At 33.7% G+C, this 22,425-nt stretch overlaps 2 protein-coding genes across 4 annotated transcripts in view; one reads left to right on the top strand and one right to left on the bottom strand.

Moving 5' to 3' along the window:
* The window catches only part of LOC111423653 (inactive dipeptidyl peptidase 10), a 149,038-nt gene extending 130,960 nt beyond the window's left edge, over positions 1 to 18,078 (bottom strand). Inside the window, exon 1 of one of the 2 annotated variants that reach the window (XM_071197428.1) lies at positions 17,910 to 18,078. In XM_071197428.1, the coding sequence (XP_071053529.1) occupies positions 17,910 to 18,002 (93 nt within the window). In that variant the 5' untranslated portion in view covers positions 18,003 to 18,078. The remainder of the gene's footprint in view (positions 1 to 17,909) is intronic. The other variant, XM_071197433.1, reaches the window with a different exon arrangement.
* On the top strand, positions 1,218 to 6,810 carry LOC111423664 (uncharacterized). Of its 2 annotated transcripts, XM_071197814.1 has the most exons (9): positions 1,218 to 1,673; positions 1,784 to 1,981; positions 2,108 to 2,319; positions 4,332 to 4,424; positions 6,017 to 6,144; positions 6,202 to 6,326; positions 6,383 to 6,459; positions 6,514 to 6,597; positions 6,646 to 6,810. In XM_071197814.1, exons 5-9 carry the CDS (start codon positions 6,022 to 6,024, stop codon positions 6,777 to 6,779), a joined length of 543 nt encoding a protein of 180 aa, XP_071053915.1. In that variant the 5' UTR covers positions 1,218 to 1,673; positions 1,784 to 1,981; positions 2,108 to 2,319; positions 4,332 to 4,424; positions 6,017 to 6,021; the 3' UTR covers positions 6,780 to 6,810. The 2 variants fall into 2 exon arrangements, with proteins under 2 accessions (XP_071053915.1, XP_071053916.1); XM_071197815.1 differs by lacking the exon at positions 4,332 to 4,424.
* Positions 18,079 to 22,425: the final 4,347 nt, after the last annotated feature.

Genomic DNA, 22,425 nt, shown 5'->3' with positions numbered 1-22,425 from the left:
CTGTTTAAATCGATCTATAACAATCGATGGGTTGAATTAAAAAAATATTGAGAAAAAGAGTATTGAGTTAAAACATACATTTTCGTATAACCTAAAAGTGTCAAAAAAGATGCTAATTTAAAAATTCCTGGAAGCCGTATTTATTGAAATTAAGGAATGAGACTTATTCTATATTAAAGCTCAAAGCTTTCTCTTTAAAATGATGTATAATAATTGTTGGGTTGGATTGGAAAGATATTTTAAAAAACTGTTGAAATAAAACATACATTTTCGTATAACCTAAGAGTGCCAAAAAAGATGCTAATTTAAAAATTCCTGTAAGCCATTTTTATTGAAATTAAGGAATAAAACTTATTTTAAATTAAAGCTCAAAGCTTTCTCTTTAAAATGATGTATAGTAATTGTTGGGTTGGATTGGAAAAATATAGAGAAAAAAAAATTTTGAAACAAAACTTACATTTTCGAATAACCTAAAAATGTTAAGAAGATGCTAATTTAAAAATTCCTGTAAGCCATATTTATTGAAATTAAGGAATGAAACTTATTTTAAATTAAAGCTCAAAGCTTTCTCTTTAAAATGATGTATAATAATTGTTGGGTTGGATTGGAAAAATATAGAGAAAAAAAATTTTGAAACAAAGCTTACATTTTCGAATAACCTAAAAATGTTAAAAAGATGCTAATTTAAAAATTCCTGTAAGCCGTATTTATTGAAATTAAGGAATGGAACTTATTTTAAATTAAAGCTCAAAGCTTTCTCTTTAAAGGATGTATAATAATTGTTGGGTTGGATTGGAAAAATATAGAGAAAAAAAATTTTGAAACAAAGCTTACATTTTCGAATAACCTAAAAATGTTAAAAAGATGCTAATTTAAAAATTCCTGTAAGCCGTATTTATTGAAACTAAGGAATGAAACTTATTTTTTGAAACTTTAAATTAAAGCTCAAAGCTTTCTCTTGAAAATGATGTATAATAATTTTTGGGTTGAATTGGAAAAATATTAAGAAAAAAAATGTTGAAACAACACTTACATTTAAAAGAGTCAAAAAAGATGCTAATTTAAAAATTCTTAGAAACCATGTTTATTGAAATTAAGGAATGAGACTTATTTTAAATTTAAGCTCAATGTTTTCTTTTTATAATGGTCTGTAATTTTCACACCTAATAACCATTTATCAAAGAAATACCTTCTTGTACAACAAAATTCAACAGCACCACTTTTCACTAAACGTCTAACCTCACATCTGGATGAATAAGTTTAAAGTGTACCTAAAAATCCTATAATGCGGATTGCGACGTTTTTTATACAGATTATTTCTTGTATACACTTGTATAATAGAAAGTACAGACAGCTCTAAATGCGCCGAATAGATAACTACAGTTTAAAATGAGTGTTTAAAATTACCGGTACTTTAAAGTACCGTCGGGACACAAAGGGTTAAGATTGATTTTTTTATTTTAATCGCGAGGGTTATAAAAATTAAAGAGTTCGATAAAAGGAAATTATGTTCACTTAACTTGTTTACGGAGGTGTGACATGTCAGTTAAAAATGGTTGGTTGACCTTGGTCTTGCGGGATGGATGTTCTTCGGTGTTAGAAGGTTAGGATTCTCGGGAAATTTAGTTCTCGGGTCCTTCGGGAACAAGATGGAACATTGGACTCGATCTCAAGTATGTTTCGATTTCTTCGAAAATAATTTAGAAACACTTGTTTACTTTTACTAGATAAAAGTAAATTGAGTTGTCAAAAAAAAGTTCAAACTTAGGTTAGAAATTTTTAGGTTAAATTGACGTAGATTATACGTTAATTCGACAACGCTTCGATCTAGCCAAAATTGAACTCTCCCGGTGTCAAATTTGCGCGGCCTTATATACCCTTTTTGGACAAAGGCTTCTTGGATATCCGAATTTGGTCGCCTCAGTTTGAATCTGGGCTCTCTGATTGGTTGATAAAATGGCGGGAATTATAAATTACACAGGTTGGCCAAAATGATTGATTTTTTTAAAGAAAATAACCATCAACTTTTAAAATATTCGAAATTATTAATAAACTTTAAATTTGATTAAGATTTTGTAATTTTGTAGCTAATTTTTCGTTCTTTTAGATAATCGCGCTTTCGGGTGTCAAATTCCTTCGAGAAATTCGTAATTTGATGTAAAAGTTTGGAAAGAAAAAAATGGAATTTAAATATATAAAATGATTCAGAAATGGATGAAATTGCGGCCTAAGGACTAAATCGACACGATCTATCGATCTCGCATGGTTTTAGAATCGAAAATCGTCTGAAAAGTCGCCAAAATCAATACCTGTCAAAATGTAAATGTCAAGGTCAAAATTTGAAGGTTAATTACCTTTTTCTTGCACATCGTAATAATTTTTATTAAAACTAAACGAAAATCATAACAAAACTAACTACTTATAGTCTAATCCAAAATTGTAAATTTCTTAAATTTAATTAGTCTTTTTTCTGTTTCTTCGGAAACAGGGATTTTATTGCAGTATCAACAGTGTCTAGTTAAATAGTATTTAGAAATGTCTAATCTCCGCTTTCTAACTTTCTGCCAACAGAACCTAGTTTTCTGTAAGTAGTACTTAGTCTTCTATTAGCAGTGTCTAATCTTCTGCAAACGTTTTTCAGTGTTTCATAAGCAGTATCTACTTCTCTGTTAAGAACATTTAGTAATGAAAGTATCTAGTCTTCTACATGCCACGCCTAGTCCTCTATTAGCAATATATAATTTCCCGTTCTAACTTTCTGCCAACAATATCTAGTTTTCTGTAAACGATATCTAATCTTGCATCAGCAATATCTAACCTTCCTTTATCAATGTCTTCATGCATTCATGTAATTTTTTCATATGTGTAGAGTCAAATAAAAGATATAGGTGTATAACTTCATTATAGTTTCTTGCATTGTCACTGTTACTTCAAAATCCCGCAAATTATCCTTTCCAGAAATCTTACCTTTTATTCTCATAGTATGAATATCCCTAAATAAATCATCGTCCAACTAACTTTACGTAACTTATGTAAGTTAATACTCAAAAGAGCAACGTAATCTGAAGCAAACGATGAAAATAGTTTAGACTTCTATTAAAATTTTATCAATAAATTTAAATTGAAAACATTCCAATTGGATTTCAAAGGGAAAGTAATAAAATTAGTTAAAATTAATGCGAAAGTTATCGATTTGCTATGAATTTTGGGTATAACTGGGGTGTTGTCGAAGTTAGTTTGAAAGTCAACCCGAAGTTCGAATATATTTACAAGCAAATATTTGGTCTCAATGTAACAAGATTGGTTTTGCTGAAGGGGACTAGTTGGAACTAGCACCATTATGTGAATGATAAATGTATTTTCTTTAGATGAGGAAAATTGATCAATATCAATTAATCTAAAAGATTAATGATTTAAACAAATCGACAATTACTTTAGAAGGAACAAATAATCGTTGTAACTTAGCAAAGTTGTTTTTAAAGTTTTAACGTAGTAGTTATATCTTTGTGTGGTTGATAGGGATGATTCTAGTTGATCAATAACCTCGTTTCAAATTCGTTAGAGCAATTAGTCTCCTAATTACTTTGAACTAACCTACATATTACACTGTTGGTTTGAACCAATTTCCACTGATGTAAACTTGAACGGTGACATCTCTTAATCAGCATGAATCAGCACCCAATTACCGCTGCCGAATAATTTTGTTGATTCAACTTTTTAGAAAAAAAGATTACTTAATTAATTGCAGTTGGGTTATGTTGTTTTAATAACAACTTTGTTTACAACAGCTGTTAACGTTAACATTTAACATCAGTTAGTAGTAACTAAGTTAGTTGTCGAAGTTGTAGCAGAATTTTGCCATAATTAATGGCTCAGCGTAACTAGGTAAAATTCTATTTAGTAAAGTGTTTCTCTTTCCGGAAAAGAAGTAAAAATCTTAATTTACATAAATAATTAATTCATATCAAGTTATTAAGAAGGTTTTTTATTGTTATAAAACAGTTTGCTGGCGTACACATATTTTCCATGATGTTATCACCATAGAATGAAATGAGCACGCCATTTAAAAGCCTTCCTAACTATACGCTCGTTGGATAAATAGGTTTATAAATAAACAGGTCGATGCAATTTAAATATTTTATGGACGCTGACTCGTATCTCTTGCGATTAAAATTAACAAAAAGAAAATTGAGCACGTTTTATCAATGATTAATAATTATAATAAGTTTGTTAGATAAGAAATCTGTCTATTTTTTTTTAAATTGATTCGCACTTAACCGAGAGGTGTCGTGGGAATAAGACTTTACGTGGAAAGACGTTTCTTGTTATAGCTTCTTGGAACGTGAGATCCATGAATGGTCGAACGTAGGGGTTCAATTAAAGCTCGAGTCCATCGGGAACGGCTATCCAGTGTGGAATTTCAGGTAATACGGTTGAAACGCGACCTATGAAAGTTCTTAACCCATGAGAAGTTTTTCAAAAAGTTTTATGTGTTAAAATTTATTCCGCTAAAAATTTCTTTTCTTTTTTGGTGGAGGCGCTTGTAGAATGTTTATAAAAGTACATATTTTTTGTTAAAATTTGGAAATTCAACGATAATATTATTTTCTGTTTTTGCTTCCAAACCCGTATGGGTTTTAACGAGCTTTCAGAAATCAATCAATCACGAGAGTTCGACAAAACGATTCGAGTGTACTGGCCTTTTTTCACCGAAGCTTTGTAGGATGATAAAATGCACCCTAAAGCGGGTCCGTATTGACCTTTCCACCTCTTCTAAGAGTACCCATCCAGGCATAAAGCGTGACCTTACAAATTAGATCCGTATTCAGTTTCCCATTAAACTACGACACTGTAAATGTTCTCTCTAAGGTTACAATTATTCGGTTTATTAAGCTTTGCTTGTATGTAATTAAACTTTGTGTGAGAATAACTAAAATAAATTGAGTTTCACATTTGTAATTTAACTTATACAGGATAACTAAATTATCGAAACGTAGAATTGAGTTATAGATGTTTTTTTATGTAGTTGTAGCTTTTTTTAGCAACATCTGCATGACTATAAAGGTTGCATTGTTTTTGAAAAGCTAATAATTCAATCTGTATCCCGGTAGTAGGATAATAAGCACTTCCTGCATTGTATTCTGCATAGGGCCATTTATCACGACAAACAATGCCCCGAGCTACCTCGAAAAAGGCAAATTACCTACTAAAAATCTTACTTGCAAAACTTTTGAACGACTCTTCATGATTGATAACGACTAAGTGTTCTATGTGCTAAACACCTCGCAAGTCGAAAATTAATGGGGCATCAACTCAAAAACCTACACTATCTATCTCTACAATTCCCGTTCGAGCTGATGTGGATAAATCAAAGTGTCCTCTAGGGAACACCCTAACCTTGTACTATGTTTTAATGCTCCCGATTGAATACAATTTTCTTGCTTTTGTGAACTTAGATATTTATCTTGTTTGTAAATAAATTAATTTATCGAGGAATCGTAAAACTGGGATCAAATCTACTTTTCAATCTTCTTTGTACCTAAGCTGTACTATAATTGTATTGTAGTATGGTTAGTAGTTCGTTTTTTGCTATCACCACTCTTTCCTTTTGTCCCATTTACTCTATCTTCTTATTTTCTCCTTATTAAATTTTCTACTTCACCTTTATATTTCTCCATTTTCCATCCCTGTTTTTATTTGTAACATCTTATACAGGGGTAGTTAGAAAATATAAGTTAAAATTTATTTTCTTAATATTTTTAATTCTATACCTAATCGAAACAATTTTACATGCAAATGATAATTACCATGTTACCTATTTATTATTTTCTAAAAACACTTATTATTATATTAATAACAAGAATTTGTAAGCAAAGGAAACGACAGATTTAAGAAAAAAAAAACTTTATTATAGACATCAACAAAGCAATTAAAATAAATTCATTGTAATTATAATTTCTATTTAAACCCGTTTCACAAAATCGAAGATTGTTATTGTTATTTGTTACTGTTACAGTAAAAATGGGTTCTGAAATTATCTTCTTATCTATTTCTTGCACTATAATGATAATAAACTCGGTGTTTGGTGATGTGCCAAAATGTAATCGTGAAATGTCGTTAATAGAAAATTTTGATAGCATGAAAGTAATTTTTTATATTTTAATAATTAATAAATAATTTATTTATGTGTTATAATTTTAGATGGCGGGTAATTGGAACATTATGTTCACCGGAAATGAAGAAAAAAGCAAAAAATCTTGTATGAAAACAACAAATGATGCACAAGTTGGTAAATTAATAATTGAAGAAGTTGGATTTGTTGAAGGGTAAGGAATTTCTTATTAATATTGAAATAAAAAATATTTGATATATTTCTTGTCAGAAAAAATGAAGATCTCATCATTACTGTTACCCAAATAGGATCTACTTCCGAATTCGTAGCAAAATCGAATGAATTTCGTAAGAATATTTTAGTTTCGTTATAAATTATTAATTTTAATTATTAATGTTTAGCTTTAAGTAGCGTTTGGGTCGTTTCAACCGATTATTCATCGTATGCAGTTTGGTTCTTATGTGTAAATGGGCATAAACAAGATGGTAATAATACCATATTCGTTTTGCGTTTTTATATTGATTTTCTTGTAGGAATCACATTTATATGTACCAGAGATGAGAAACCAAGCAATGAAGTTTTAAAGAAAGCCCAAGATGCTCTTTTAACCGCTGGGTTGATGATTGGTGATGATTATTTATTCCCAGTTGATCATTCTAATTGTTAATTTCGATTAAATTAAAAAATAAAATAAAATAAATTAAAGTAAGTTCTACAATTCCTTGACTATTCTTGGCACAATATTTTTTCCTACCTTTCTTTTGGGAGCTCACATCATAAGTTCATATTCGCGAGAGTATTGAATTCCAGTAGACCGCGTACTAGGTCTTGTGTTAGTTTTAGTGATAGTGCTAGTGCAAAACTAGAACTAACACTAGACCTAGAACTAGAAATATTCGGGTTTAGCCGCACGTCTTTCAAGACGGCTAAACCCGAATGATTCTAGTTCTAGGTCTTGTGTTAGTTCTAGTGATAGTGTTAGTGTAAAACTAGAACTAACACTAGAACTAGAAATATTCGAGATTAGCCGTGCGTCTTCAGACGCAATTTCGGTAATTTCGAAAGGCAACACTAATTCACTTTAATTCACTTGCACGGCAATCGTAAATTGTCGAGAAAACGTACAGATGGTAGAATAAGGTTCAGCAAATTGAAAAAGATTTTAGTTGAAATTTAAACTCTCAACCAAAATACAATTAGTGCCCAATACCAAAACAAAAATCAGTAGAAAATTTACTATTACTGATAATTTTTACCCGATTTGTAAAAAATTCATCGATCTCCGTCCGGCATTAGTAGCTTGGGAAAAATAAGAAGACAAATAGCCGAGTTTTTGAATCTGCCAAATCTCGAGATATATTCTGGACATAGTTTCTGCAGATCGTCTGTAACCTTACTCGTCGATGCAGGTGGAGACATAAGACTATAATAAGACTATATTATGGACAATAACATTCTACCCGATCGACAATTTGGCTTTCGTCCAGGTTTCAGCTGCGTTACTGCATTGCTTGATATCGTGGATGATGTGGTGAGAGCGATGGACGATTGACTACTCCAAGGCCTTCGATACCTTAAGTCACAAAATTCTATTGGCAAAGTTGCATTATATTGGTTTGAAGAATAAGGCGATTAAGATATTAAACAGCTTTCTAATCTGTAGGATGCAGAGCGTTGGCTTGGACGGTCGGGAGTCGAAGACGTTACCTGTCTGGGGTTGGTGTACCAGAGGGGTCGGTACTCTCCCCACTTCTATTTTCGATGTATACATGCGATTTCTATAAATTTGTCTCTTTCTGTAAAACACACCAATATGCAGATGACACACAGCTATGTGGGTCTTTTGGAGAGAACGAGGTGGATGAGGCCTGCGTGCGTATCAGTGCCGATCTGGACACTCTTGTGGAGGTGTCTCGTCGTCATAATTTGTTACTTAACCAATCAAAAACAGACGTTATTGTTTTTGGTCCAAAGAAACTTAGAGAGAGTATTAAAGATAGAATCAACATAAGAATAGGAAACAAACAATTGACATGTAAAAACTCAGTGAAAAGTTTTGGCATAATCATTGATGAGAACCTAACTTTCAATGAATACATCAATAAAAAGATCCGTTTTGCTTACAATCAATTAAAATAAATTAAAGTTTTAGTAATTTCTTGACAATTCTGGGCATAATATTTTTTTTGTAACTTTTATTTGGGAGTTCACATCATAAGTTCATAAGATTTGCGTTGGGTTCTGACACCGTAAATAACGATCAACCCAACTCAACCCAATTAATCGATACCAACTCAATTTTGTTGTTTTGTGGTAATCCATTACTTGTGATTACATTAAAAAGGTTATTTAAGGACATGTACCAAATTTGTACATCTTAATTGAATAACCCAAAACTTTTTGGGGTTATAAAAGAATGGTTGAGGATACCTCATACCAAATTTAAAGTTTCCTGAATAACCAAATTTTTTTTATATAAATCCATACAAATTTTTCCTTCTAAAATACACCTATTTAAGCCTGACACATATTTCTTGAGTTAACGTCACGACGATTTTCTGGTATTACCATTTTTGACATTCAAACCTCTATAATGGATTGTCACTCGTATTTCACCGAATATCTATATTTTACTCGTTTTAAAATAGAACCAGACGTTTCGAGTTGTACAAATCGTACAAAACTTCTTTTCATTTTAGATTTAATTTGAATTCCATTGCAAGTACCAGATACTCGATTTCGTATAACGCGACGATTAATTTAAATTAAATCGACCTATTTGTATTCATATATTCGCGAGAGTATTGAATTCCAGTAAACCGCGCACTAGGTCTTGTATTAGTTTTAGTGTATTTTAGTGTAATACTAGAACTAACACTAGACCGAGAACTAGAAACATTCGGATTTAGCCGCACGTCTCTCAAGACGGCTAAACCCAAATGATTCTAGTTCTAGGTCTTGTGTTAGTTCTAGTGTAAAATTAAAACTATTCTGGACATAGTTTCCGCAGATCGGATGCAACCTTACTCGTCGATGCAGGTGGAGACATAACAACATTAAAGAGACACGAGGGTTGGAAATCCACATCGCTCAGGGAAGGCTACATTGATGAGTCAATTAAAAATAAAATGGATACAGCTCATAAAATATCGAACTCGATACGAGAGACTACTATGTGTAACTACCAAACTGAAAATCTCAATAAGATTAGTTCTATGTATAAGCAAACAAAATATTGAGTTAGATGTAAACCTTCTTTGAATATTACTCATTGCTCAAATAAGACATAATTACTATCGCAAGTATCTTTGATTTTTTGTTTTGTTAATGTCACATAAGTAATGATACTAATAATAAATAAAATTGTTTAAAATAAATATATGAAATCAAATTCAATAGTAGTCGTGGACAAAGTATGTGTAGTATTCTACACACATATAATGAGTTATTATTCACTTAGGTTAATTATGCCACTCGCTACGTTCGTGACATAAACTTAACCTTAGTGAATAATAGCCCTCATTATATGCTCCTAGAATAATATACTATTATTTTTGAAAAAATGTGGCTTGTCACATTATTACATTAAAAAACTTGTATTATAAACAAAAAACTGTATTAACAAAAATCATTTTACAACTTCCATGTCTTCGATTTCCTCGTTAGTTGCTCTCAGGAAGAAAACAAATTTATGATCTACTGGAGGTATGTATCGTAATAAAGAGTATACATTATCTAATTTTTTTTGAAAATTTTTAGTAGTTCGTTATATTTTTTCGTGAGATCGCTTATAGAGATTGACTCTTTTAAGATTAGTAAATTAATTAGACTCTTTTTAAGGCTAACTTCATCAAAAGTTCCATTAACTGAGTTTTTTATAAAGAATGATTTTCGGGAATCTACTTTAAAATGAAAAGAATAGACTCCAGAAACGTTTAATTTTTCACCTTTGTCAGTGCGTTCATTTTTTGCTATGTTAAATAACAAAGATTTAATATTTTTAACTCTAAACCTAATCGAAACAATTTTACATGCAAATAATAATTACCATGTTACCTATTTATTATTTTCTAAAAACACTTATTATTATATTAATAACAAGTATTTGTAAGCAAAGGAAACGATACATTTAAGAAAATAGCTTTGTAGAAATCAACAAAGCAATTAAAATAAATTCATTGTAATTATCATTTCTATTTAAACCCGTTTCAGAGAATCGAAAATTGATATTACCTCTTTGTTACTTTGTTCTACTGTTACAGTAAAAATGGTTTCTGAAATTATCTTCTTATCTATTTCTTGCACTATAACGATAATAAACTCGGTATTTGGTGATGTGCCAAAATGCAATCGTCAAATATCGTTAATAGAAAATTTTGATAGCATGAAAGTAATTTTTTATATTTTAATGTGTGAAAACAACAAATGATGTTCAAGTTGGTAAATTAATAATGGAAGAAGTTGGATTAGTTGAAGGGTAAGAAATTTCTTATAATTATTAATATTGAAATAAAAAGTATTTGACATGTTTCTTATCAGAAAAAATGAAAGTCTCATCATTACTTTCACCCAAATAGGATCTACTTCCGAATTCGTAGGAGAATCGAATGAATTTCGTAAGAATTCGCAAATTTTCGATAAAAAGTTATTAATTTTAATTATTAATGTGTAGCTTTAAGTAATGCTTGGGTAGTTTCAACCGATTATTCATCGTATGAAATTTGGTTCTTATGTAAAAATGGACATAAACAAGATGGTAATAATACCATATCAACTTTGTTTTTCTATATTTATTGTCTTGTAGGAATCATATTTATAGGTACTAGAGATGAGAAACCAAGTGAGGAAGTTTTAAAGAAATCCCAAGATGCTCTTTTAAACGCTGGATTGATGATTGGTGATGATTATTTATTTCCTGTTGATCACTCTAATTGTTAAAAAATAAAATAAATTAAAGTATTAATAATTCCTTAACAATTCTTGACACAATATTTTTTTTGTAACTTATATTTGGGAGCTCACATCATAAGTTAGTGTTAGTTTTAGTGATAGTGCTAGCGCAAAACTAGAACTAACACTAGACCTACAACTAGAAATATTCGGGTTTAGCCGCACGTCTCTAAAGACGGCTAAACCCGAATGATTCTAGTTCTAGGTCTAGTGTTAGTTCTAGTTTTAGTTAAATAAAAATATGCAACATAGTGATATTTTATGCTAACTAGCGCTACCTACCACCTAAGCCATCTTAAGAGAAGTACTGTTAAATCAACCCAACCCAACCACATCTAAATCAACTCAACCCAATCAATCGATACCAATTCAATTTCGTTGTTTTGTGGAAATAATCCATTACTTGCTATGACATTTAAAAGGTTATTTAAGGAAATGTACCAAATTTGTACATCTCCTTAATTAAATAACCCAAACCTTTTTGGGTTTTTCCTGAATAACCAAATTATTTTATATAAATCCATACAAATTTCTCCTTCTAAAATACACCTATTTAAGCCTGACACATATTTCTTGAGTTAACGTCACGACGATTTTCTGGTATTACCCTTTTTGACATTCAAACCTCTACAATGGATTGCCACTCGTATTTCACCGAATATCATCTCTTTTCCAAGAGGGGAAATCTAACGGCATCAAATACATACGGGATAAAAAGTTTTACTCGTTTTAAAATAGAACCAGACGTTTCGAGTTGTACAAATCGTACAAGACTTCTGTTCATTTCAGATTTCATTTGAATTCCATTGCAAGTACTAGATACTCGATTGCGTATAACGCGACGATTAATTTAAATTAAATCGACCCATTTGTATTCATATATTCGCGAGAGTATTGAATTCCAGTAGACCGCTCACGCTGAAGCGATCTTCCATCTTTGACTTTTCTATTCCGGAACGGAAATTGACCGGAAAATTGTTGAGCCGATCGATTCGAAGTCGTTTGTCAACGATGAAGTGATTTGTTGACCTCTGAGATTCATTGTATTAAAAATTTAATACTGCGTAAAACAGATTTGCAATTAAAGTTTTTGAACTGCACAAAAGATTTAAAATGTAAAATAACCAAACGAGAACATAAATTTGAGGGGTTGCATCGACAATTTTGACTACTTGCCAAAAAAGGATTGTAAACAAGAGTGGCCTTTAAAAGTGGATCACTTCTTTGTTTTATTTCATAAAAGAATCCAGAAAGAATACAGTTTGCCCAAAATTCTTAAATCTACAAACAAATTATTAAAAAGTAGTGTAATCTATTATAAACGACAATCAAAATCTGCTCAGACCTACATTTAGTAACGACAAATTTATCGTTTACGACCACTTAACGACCCACGCAACAATCGTTACGAAATCTGGAAGAATAAATCAATCTTTACGGCTAACGGATGGGGTGAAACTCTACAGTTCCACCACAAAATTCGAGTTACAAAGAAATCTGAATGTTTATGTACCCTTGTCATGCTGATTTAACGAAAATAAATCGTCTTTCTATTCAAAATAAAATAAACGTGTTATTTCAATTTATTATCAAACTTTACTTAAAAGTTTCAAAAAAATTCATTTGCAAAATTATTAGGTCGAAGTCATTAAAGAGGCATAAACTATGTCATAAAAGGTGCAAGCCTAGGTATTAAAAAAGTTTGGTACGCTAATCGACAACTTTATTAGCAAATTAAAAATTAAAAAATTTTACAGTTAAAAAAGTGTAAAACAATAGGATGGTTTAATCATTGCGTCGAGGCTTTACTCGGGTTTTATTCGCTTAATTGCAATTTGCAGTGTCGCTTGCAGTGGTGTAATTCAATGACAAGCTGCAAAACACGGTAATTTCGAAAGGCAACATTAATTCACTTGCACGGCAATCGTAAATTGTCGAGAAAACGTACAGATGTTAGAATAAGCTTCAACAAATTGAAAAAGATTTTAGTTGAAATTTAAACTTTCAACGCTTTATCAACATAAAAAGCTTTTAAAGATTTAGGTGGCGATTTAGTGCTGATAACGAATTAGTATTCGTTTATGCCGTGTAAATTTAAGGGAACTTTCGTATTTATTTGCGTGATAAAGTACCAAGTCTTGTAAAATTAATATGGAAATGTTACACATAAAATTTGTCAATAAAAAAGATTATTAGCAATGCTAATAAATTTCCTAGAATAATTATTATATTCTTGTATTAAAAAGTTGCTAAATTGCCATAAAGTCAACGATTTTTTAGCATTTCAGTTTTACACTAGCACTATCACTAGAACTAACACTAGATCGAGAAGTAGAAACATTCGGATTTAGCCGCACGTCTCTAAAGACGGCTAAACCCGAATGATTCTAGTTCTAGGTCTTGTGTTAGTTCTAGTGATAGTGCTTGTGCCAAACTAGAATTAACACTAGACCTAAAACTAGAAACATTCGGATTAAGCGGCACGTCTCTAAAGATGGCTAAACCCCGAATGATTCTAATTCTAAGTCTAGTGTTAATTCTAGTTTTACAGTAGCAGTATCACTAGAACTAACACAAGACCTAGAACTAGAATCATTCGGATTTAGCCATCTTGAGAAACGTGCAGCTAAATCTAAATGTTTCTAGTTCTCGGTCTAGTGTTAGTTCGAGTTTTGCACTAGCACTATCACTAAACCTAACACAAGATTTAGAACTAGAATCATTCGGATTCAGCCATCTTGAGAAACGTGCGGCTAAATCCAAATATTTCCAGTTCTCGGTTTAGTGTTAATTCGAGTTTTGCACTAGCACTATCACTAGAACTCACACAAGACCTAGAACTAGAATCATCCGGGTTTAGCCGTCTTGAGAGACGTGCGGCTAAACCCGAATGTTTCTAGTTCTCGGTCTAGTGTTAGTTCGAGTTTTGCACTAGCACTATCACTAGAACCAACATAAGACCGAGAACTAGAAACATTCGGGTTTAGCCGCACGTCTCTCAAGACGGCTAAACCCGGATGATTCTAGTTCTAGGTCTAGTGTTAATTCTAGTTTTACACTAGCACTATCACTGGAACTAATAGAAGACCTAGAACTAGAATCATTCGGATTTAACCGTCTTGAGAAACGTGCGGCTAACTCCAAATGTTTCTAGTTCTCGGTTTTAGTGTTAGTTCGAGTTTTGCACTAGCACTATCACTAGAACTAACACAAGACCGAGAACTAGAAACATTCGGATTTAGCCGCACGTCTCTCAAGACGGCTAAACCCGTATGATTCTAGTTCTAGGTCTTGTGTTAGTTCTAGTGATAGTGCCAGTGCAAAACTAGAACTAACACTAGACCTAGAACTAGAAACATTCGGATTAAGCCGCACGTCTCTAAAGATGGCTAAACCCAAATGATTCTAATTCTAGCTCTAGTGATAATTCTAGTTTTACACTAGCACTATCACTACAACTAACACAAGACCTAGGACTAGAATCATTCGGATTTAACCGCCTTGAGAAATGTGCGGCTAAATCCGAATGTTTCTAGTTCTCGGTCTAGTCTTAGTTCGAGTTTTGCACTAGCACTATCACTAGAACTAACACAAGACCGAGAACTAGAAACATTCGGGTTTAGCCGCACGTCTCTCAAGACGGCTAAACCCGGATGATTCTAGTTCTAGGTCTGCACGGTACGATAATTGTCTAATAATCGGTGACTTTAACCCAAACCCAGCCAAAAACAGACACATCAATCAATTTGTGAATATGTCAAATTTTGTGCGCATCGCTACACCTCCGACGTTTGTAATGGCAAATAATCCCAACTCCAAGCCTGATTTAATCTTCTGCACAAACAACATAAGACCGCTCATCACGTCTGTTAGTGTCATTCCTGATCTGTGCTCTGACCATCTGGGTCTTGTGATCTGCATTAATACAACCACTCGAATACCTAAAGTAGCTCCTACTCTGATCAAAAACTATAAACTTTGTAATATGGAAAGAGTGAACGCAGGAATAAAGGAATATGTGAAATCTAACCCTGTTATCATACCCGAGTCTATCGCAACCTTTAATAAACGCTTGCTTAATTTGGTGGATGAAGCGAGCCCTTCTTACAACAAGAAATATTACAATTTCCCTCTGCCACCATTTATTCTCCGTTTAATTAAAGAAAAGAGACGACTCTACCGCGATTTTAGATCCTATGAAGACCCTGCTCTGAAAAGAATGTTCAATGAGCTTAATAAAAATATCCAAAAGCTAGTGCAGCAATTCAGAAGTGAAAAATACATTGAGGCCTGTGATAAAATCAACAGAAGCAAGGGTAAAAACTACTGGCAAGAAGTCCGCAAACTTTCGAAGTACCAAAAGTCCCCAGAAACCCAGGAGCTTATTGACCCTACGGATGGCTGCTCACACTCTAGTACGGAAAAAATCGTAAATATCCACGCTGAATACCTTGAGAGGGTGTTTTCCTTCAGCAATGAGGCCCTGTTCTGCCCTCACAACAAAAACACAATAGACAATTGGTACCAACACGCCTTTCCCAATTCGTCCGAAACACCTCAAGATGCTCTCATGCAGGAAGAAGAATACTTCACACTTCTTAACAGAGGAACCAACACAGCCCCTGGATACGACAACATCTCAAGGGAAATCTTAAGGAAGCTGGATCTTGATATCCACGCCTACATAAGAAAAATTTATAACTATTGCCTTACCACCCAGCATTTCCCACAAGATTGGAAGACCTCTATAATAATATGTATCCCCAAGAAAGATTCTTCTCTATCCGACCCTGCGAACTACCGTCCTATCTCATTGCTACCCGTAATGAGGAAGCTTTTCGAGGTGCACTTGAAGAACAAGCTGCTCGATATTGTTGCAAGTAGGATTCCGTCATACCAATTTGGATTCCAACAAGGTAGATCTACATCTCATCCCTTGGCAGTGCTTGTCTCAAACTTCCAAGTAGCACGGTTCCAAAAACAACAATCCGCCGCAGTCTTCCTGGATGTTCGGAAGGCATTCGACTCCGTATGGCACAGAGGTCTACTGTACAAGCTAGCTATGTTGAAAATCCCATCTTATCTTCTTAACCTGCTAAAAGAATTTCTTTCAGACCGCTCCTCATTGGTTAAAGTGAAGAACTACTACTCTCACAGTTTCTCCGCTCAACAAGGTCTCCCTCAAGGCTCTCCCATCTCGCCAGCACTGTACAACGTCTACTGCCATGACATCTACAACGACAACCCAGACGTCTTCGATCCGATGTCTTACGCCCTGCTTTATGCCGATGATACTACTCTCGTCGCACATGATGTAGACATTCCATCATCAATCCTAAGGCTGCAGACGCTCATCCAAAACATAGAGGAATGGTACCGAAAATGGCGTATCCTGATAAATCCTTCCAAAACCCAATTCTTCATCCCCTTCCTCCCTATTCGCGTTGCTCCTCCCACAATAATAATTCAATCTTCTCCTATCACAGCATCACCAACTTGTAACTACCTCGGCATTACCTTGGATAGAACCCTTAAATTCTCTACCCACGCCATCAAGGTAAAAATGAAAGTCAAAAACCGCGCCAAACACTTCCGTTCACTCTCATATAGAGGCCGAGGGATATCCACCAAATGCGCTACTCACATATACACCTCAATATGCCGCCCTATTATCGAATATGCCTCATTAATCATGACTGAAGCGCCGAGAGGATCACAGTACCATCTGGAGGTAGCAGAGAGAGCAGCCCTGAGAATTATCACTCGCATTAGACACCCTCACAACCCACTTTTCAACCCTTCCAACGAACTCCTGTACGACCTTACAAAGATTCCTCCTATAAACTCCCGTCTACAATCTTTATCCCTTAAAGCAACTATGAACTTCCCCAAAAACGCCCTAAAAAATTTCATCATCACTCCCCTCTCCCTTACCCACTGTCCCATAACACGGCTCACACTGCTTAAAAAAATAAGGCCCAACTGAGAAGACCTAAATACAACCAAACCGAATTCAAAGTCACGGGCAGGAAGACTAAGGTCTATAGCCCTTTTGGACTCTTTTCTTTATATTTGTTTTATATATGTATTTCTTTTCGTATTTGTTATTATTTTTATATAAGTCCAAATAAATATTGTTTTCTTCTTCTATATTTTTGTATATTGCATCTTAAGTAAAATTCACTGTATATATAGGCTTCTTAGAGATTCTGGTCAATACTGTTATTTCTAATATTCCAGAAATAATTAAATTTGGCCAATTCATCAAATAATAAAAAATGTTCTATTTTAAACCGTATTATCAAACTACTTTTTTTAACAAATAATTTACATGCAATTAAAATTTGTGCACGAATTTCATGATTTAGAACCATTTTATGTGGAAACTCATAAAAAAATAGACCTGAAAATATACACGCAAATTCACAGTGCATTTACAGTTAGATGTACACCGATAAAAAGTTAAAATCTAATTACCCAACGCCCTCGTCTTGGCAATCGTCCAAAATTAAATTCATTTTCGAATCGTGAAAAGTAAAATGTTGTCGAACACGATGCGAAGCTTTCAATTCTATACAGTAAACAAGGATATAAAAATTTTTGACACTGAAACTAATTCGTAATGGAATAAAAATTATTTTTATCTTTATCACCATATGAATGCATTAACCTAATAATCCCTTTATTAAGGAGACTCGAAGGGGTAATTAAGTTCTCAAACCTGTTGCTCATTCCATTAATATACTTTCCTCTAGATATTTAATAAACACATTTAACTATACATCTTTTCGTTTTAAAAAATTCAAAAATAAAATTGAATTAACTCACGAAAACAAATAATTCTTACCTCGATGTTTCTTGGTGAATACCCAGAACCTTTAATTCGATGTTCCGGGGAGTTTTTAAAGTTTTTAGTATCGATGTGCACGTTCGTTTGCATTGTTGATCACTTCCGGTATCTCTTACACCGGTACCGCGTTGTGTAACAGGTGAGAAACCGAGCTTTTAGTCACTCGTCGTCATCGCACCGAGCTTTCGACGACGCTACTGACTTCGGGTAGTGGCGTCGAAAGCTTTGGGCTTTCAGCCCGACGCCGACCGAAAACTCACGGACTGTTTTCTTCGTTAGCATCGAGGTTTTCCCTTCTAGACAAATAATCTTTAGGTATTTTTTGATGGTCTTATTGCATTCTCCACACAAAAGATATAGCTGTTCCTGTGAAAGACGCTAAACGTGATTTAAGATCAGACCTTTAAAAGTTTTAAAAGTAAAACAAGAAATAACGTTCACCTTAATTGTAAGTGAATGGAAATGTTAATTATAATTGATGTTTCAAATTATAATGGAAATGCACTCAACCTAAGAGACATTAACAATCCAGTTCAATCAACTGAAACTTGATTGCAGTTGAAGTTGACCGTAAACTGTAAAGTACGAGCTGTAAGTGATTAAGCACGCATAACATTTAATAATATAATACCTTAATTCAAAATTTAATGAGATAAATATTAATAAAATTATGTCAACTATTTGAGGTTTTGATACTTAAATCGTTTTAGGTCTTGTGTTAGTTCTAGTGTAAAACTTATTAAACTAGACCGAGAACTAGAAACATTCGGATTAGCCACTCGTCTCTCAAGATGGCTAAATCCGAATGATTTTAGTTCTAGGTCTTGTGTTAGTTGTAGTGATAGTGCTAGTGTAACACTAGAACTAACACTATATCTAGAACTAGAATCATTTGGGTTTAGCCGTCTTTAGAGACGTGCGGCTAAACCTAAATGATTCTAGTACTAGGTATAGTGTTAGTTCTACATAGTAATAGCGCTAGTGTAAAACTAGAACTAACACTATACCTAGAACTAGAATCATTTGGGTTTAGCCGTCTTTAGAGACGTGCGGCTAAACCCAAATGATTCTAGTTCTAGGTATAGTGTTAGTTCTATATAGTAATAGTGGTAGTGTAAAACTAAATCTAACACTATACCTAGTACTAGAATCATTTGGGTTTAGCCGTCTTTAGAGACGTGCGACTAAACCCAAATGATTCTAGTTTTAGGTACAGTGTTAGTTCTACATAGTAGTAGTGGTAGTGTAAAACTAGAACTAACACTATACCTAGAACTAGAATCATTTGGGTTTAGCTGTCTTTAGAGACGTGCGGCTAAACCCAAATGATTCTAGTTCTAGGTATAGTGTTAGTTCTATATAGTAATAGTGGTAGTGTAAAACTAAATCTAACACTATACCTAGTACTAGAATCATTTGGGTTTAGCCGTCTTTAGAGACGTGCGACTAAACCCAAATGATTCTAGTTCTAGGTATAGTGTTAGTTCTACATAGTAATAGTGGTAGTGTAAAACTAGAACTAACACTATACCTAGAACTAGAATCATTTGGGTTTAGCCGTCTTTAGAGACGTGCGGCTAAACGCAAATGATTCTAGTTCTAAATCTAACACTATACCTAGTACTAGAATCATTTGGGTTTAGCCGTCTTTAGAGACGTGCGACTAAACCCAAATGATTCTAGTTCTAGGTATAGTGTTAGTTCTACATAGTAGTAGTGCTGGTGTAAAACTAGAACTAACACTATACCTAGAACTAGAATCATTTGGGTTTAGCCGTCTTTAGAGACGTGCGGCTAAACGCAAATGATTCTAGTTCTAGGTATAGTGTATAGTGTTAGTTCTACATAGTAATAGTGGTAGTGTAAAACTAGAACTAACACTATACCTAGAACTAGAATCATTTGGGTTTAGCCGTCTTTAGAGACGTGCGGCTAAACGCAAATGATTCTAGTTCTAGGTATAGTGTATACTGTTAGTTCTACATAGTAATAGTGGTAGTGTAAAACTGGAACTAACACTATACCTAGAACTAGAATCATTTGGGTTTAGCCGTCTTTAGAGACGTGCGGCTAAACGCAAATGATTCTAGTTCTAGGTATAGTGTATAGTGTTAGTTCTACATAGTAATAGTGGTAGTGTAAAACTAGAACTAACACTATACCTAGAACTAGAATCATTTGGGTTTAGCCGTCTTTAGAGACGTGCGGCTAAACGCAAATGATTCTAGTTCTAGGTATAGTGTATAGTGTTAGTTCTACATAGTAATAGTGGTAGTGTAAAACTGGAACTAACACTATACCTAGAACTAGAATCATTTGGGTTTAGCCGTCTTTAGAGACGTGCGGCTAAACGCAAATGATTCTAGTTCTAGGTATAGTGTATAGTGTTAGTTCTACATAGTAATAGTGGTAGTGTAAAACTAGAACTAACACTATACCTAGAACTAGAATCATTTGGGTTTAGCCGTCTTTAGAGACGTGCGGCTAAACCCAAATGATTCTAGTTCTAGGTATAGTGTTAATTCCACATAGTAATAGGGTTGGTGTAAAACTAGAACTAACACTATACCTAGAACTAGAATCATTTGGGTTTAGCCGTCTTTAGAGGCGTGCGGCTAAACCCAAATGATTCTAATTCTAGGTATAGTGTTAGTTCTAGTCTTAGTTCAATAAAAATATGCAACTACCTACCACCTACCAGCCGCTTTAAGAGAGATACGGCTAAACGGAATGTTTATAGTTCTAGGTCTAGTGTTAGTTCTAGTGTTAGTGTTAGTTCTAGTGCTAGTATTAATGAGATAAATCACAATAAAGTTATGTGAAGTATTTATTTCAGTTAAAAGAATCGGTTATTGTGCGTGAGGGAGCTTTTGATGTTGTATCCGGTGAACAGAGACAGTTTTAACGAAAACAAATGGGTCCCCCTTTCGAAATATTCCAACTGAACATGTAACAAGAGCCATATTTTCAGGAAAAATCCCAAAATGCTGGGAACCGATAGCGTTCTTTGCCATAAATATCCAACCGAACTAAAAGAGCTTCCTATCTGCTAGTAAGCTTTTTTCAGAAAAAACCCGATCGCGTACATAAATTCACGGCCCGTTTGCTTTGCTTTCCATTATCATTTTAGAAGGATTCGTTTCATTATCGTAAAAAAACGTAATTTTTGTAATTAATTGAAATTGCACATAATTTTTTGAAGATAAAAACGAAATTACTACATAATATATTTCATTTTAATCGAGAAAATTTCACAGTTGGTGGTAACCGTTTCACTCGTTAAATTCCTATTGGGCTGCAGTTAAATAATACATTTTCCGGTGGTCGCCTGGAGTAACCCGCGGTGTTATTTATTTAGCTTGCATCTTTATAATGCAGCCATTTCAAATATACTTTTAATGATTCTGGATGCTCCAATTTTCTAAGAATCTTTTTTTACTGAAATAAATAAAGCTGTAGTGTTAAATTCTTATCATATCTCATTTCAAAGATATTTTCGAACGATTAGATAAATCCGCGTTCAACCTAAACTGAAATGCAAATTTGATGACCAAAAAAACTGATTTATGCATGAAAAAGTTAAAATAATTAACGATTTTTCAAAACAAGAAATGTCTCTCGAATTCAACGTGAAACGAACATCGACCTGTTCATCCACAGGGAGCAATAGAAAAACCAAATTACGTGGCGGACTCCCAGAACTGCGTTCCTCACAAATATAAGTAAATAAAAACACTAATTCATGTAGATGCTTCTACATCTGAAAATAAAAAAATCGATCGCTGAAATTTGCAAGTAAAATGCAATTCTGCGCAATTTTCCAGAAGGTAATCTACCAGCTCGCAAACTTACTCAGATCGTTGCTGAAGCTACAATAGCCCAATTCGCAGCTAACCCAATAGGGAAATGTAAATGGGCTCTTGTATGCTGTAATGATTGAGTTTGTGGTGTGCTGTTATTTTTGATTGACCAAGACTCAAATGGAAGGTATCGGAAGACTTGGGAATGATCTAAATGAGAGTGAGTTTAGAGGACAGATTGTGAGAATTTATGAAGATGCAAGAGAATTGTATAATACCGGAATCTGCTGTTCAGACAGATAAGCTGATATGCCAAAACAAAGAGGAAAACATGGAACTGCATAGAACCGCAATCGGATGATAGGATTGGAGAAACGCCAAAGGATCGATTTTACATACCGATAGGCCGGGATGTCAGGAAATATACGAAATAGTAGAAGCGGAATTAGCTTACTACATTGTTAATGTAGCAGAATATCGATGAGGAGCTGATTTCTTCGATGAAATACAACAATCTATGCCAAACTACCCCAAATTGACCACGCACCATGATTGCCATGTGGTTCCATTTGGAAAGGTGCAGACGTTTCGCCAAAATCTCACTTCTCATCTTCAGTGCGTTGTCGTAATCTCCTGTCGGCAGACTACCAGGTGAGATATTGGCGAAACGTCTGCCCAGTTCCAAAGGAAACCAACAGGAAGAAATGTCGAAT

The sequence above is a fragment of the Onthophagus taurus genome, chromosome 7 (genome assembly GCF_036711975.1).
Source record: "Onthophagus taurus isolate NC chromosome 7, IU_Otau_3.0, whole genome shotgun sequence".
NCBI lineage: Eukaryota > Metazoa > Arthropoda > Insecta > Coleoptera > Scarabaeidae > Onthophagus > Onthophagus taurus.
Note: the sequence above shows the minus strand (reverse complement) of the source record. Positions and strands in the feature narration are given on the sequence as shown.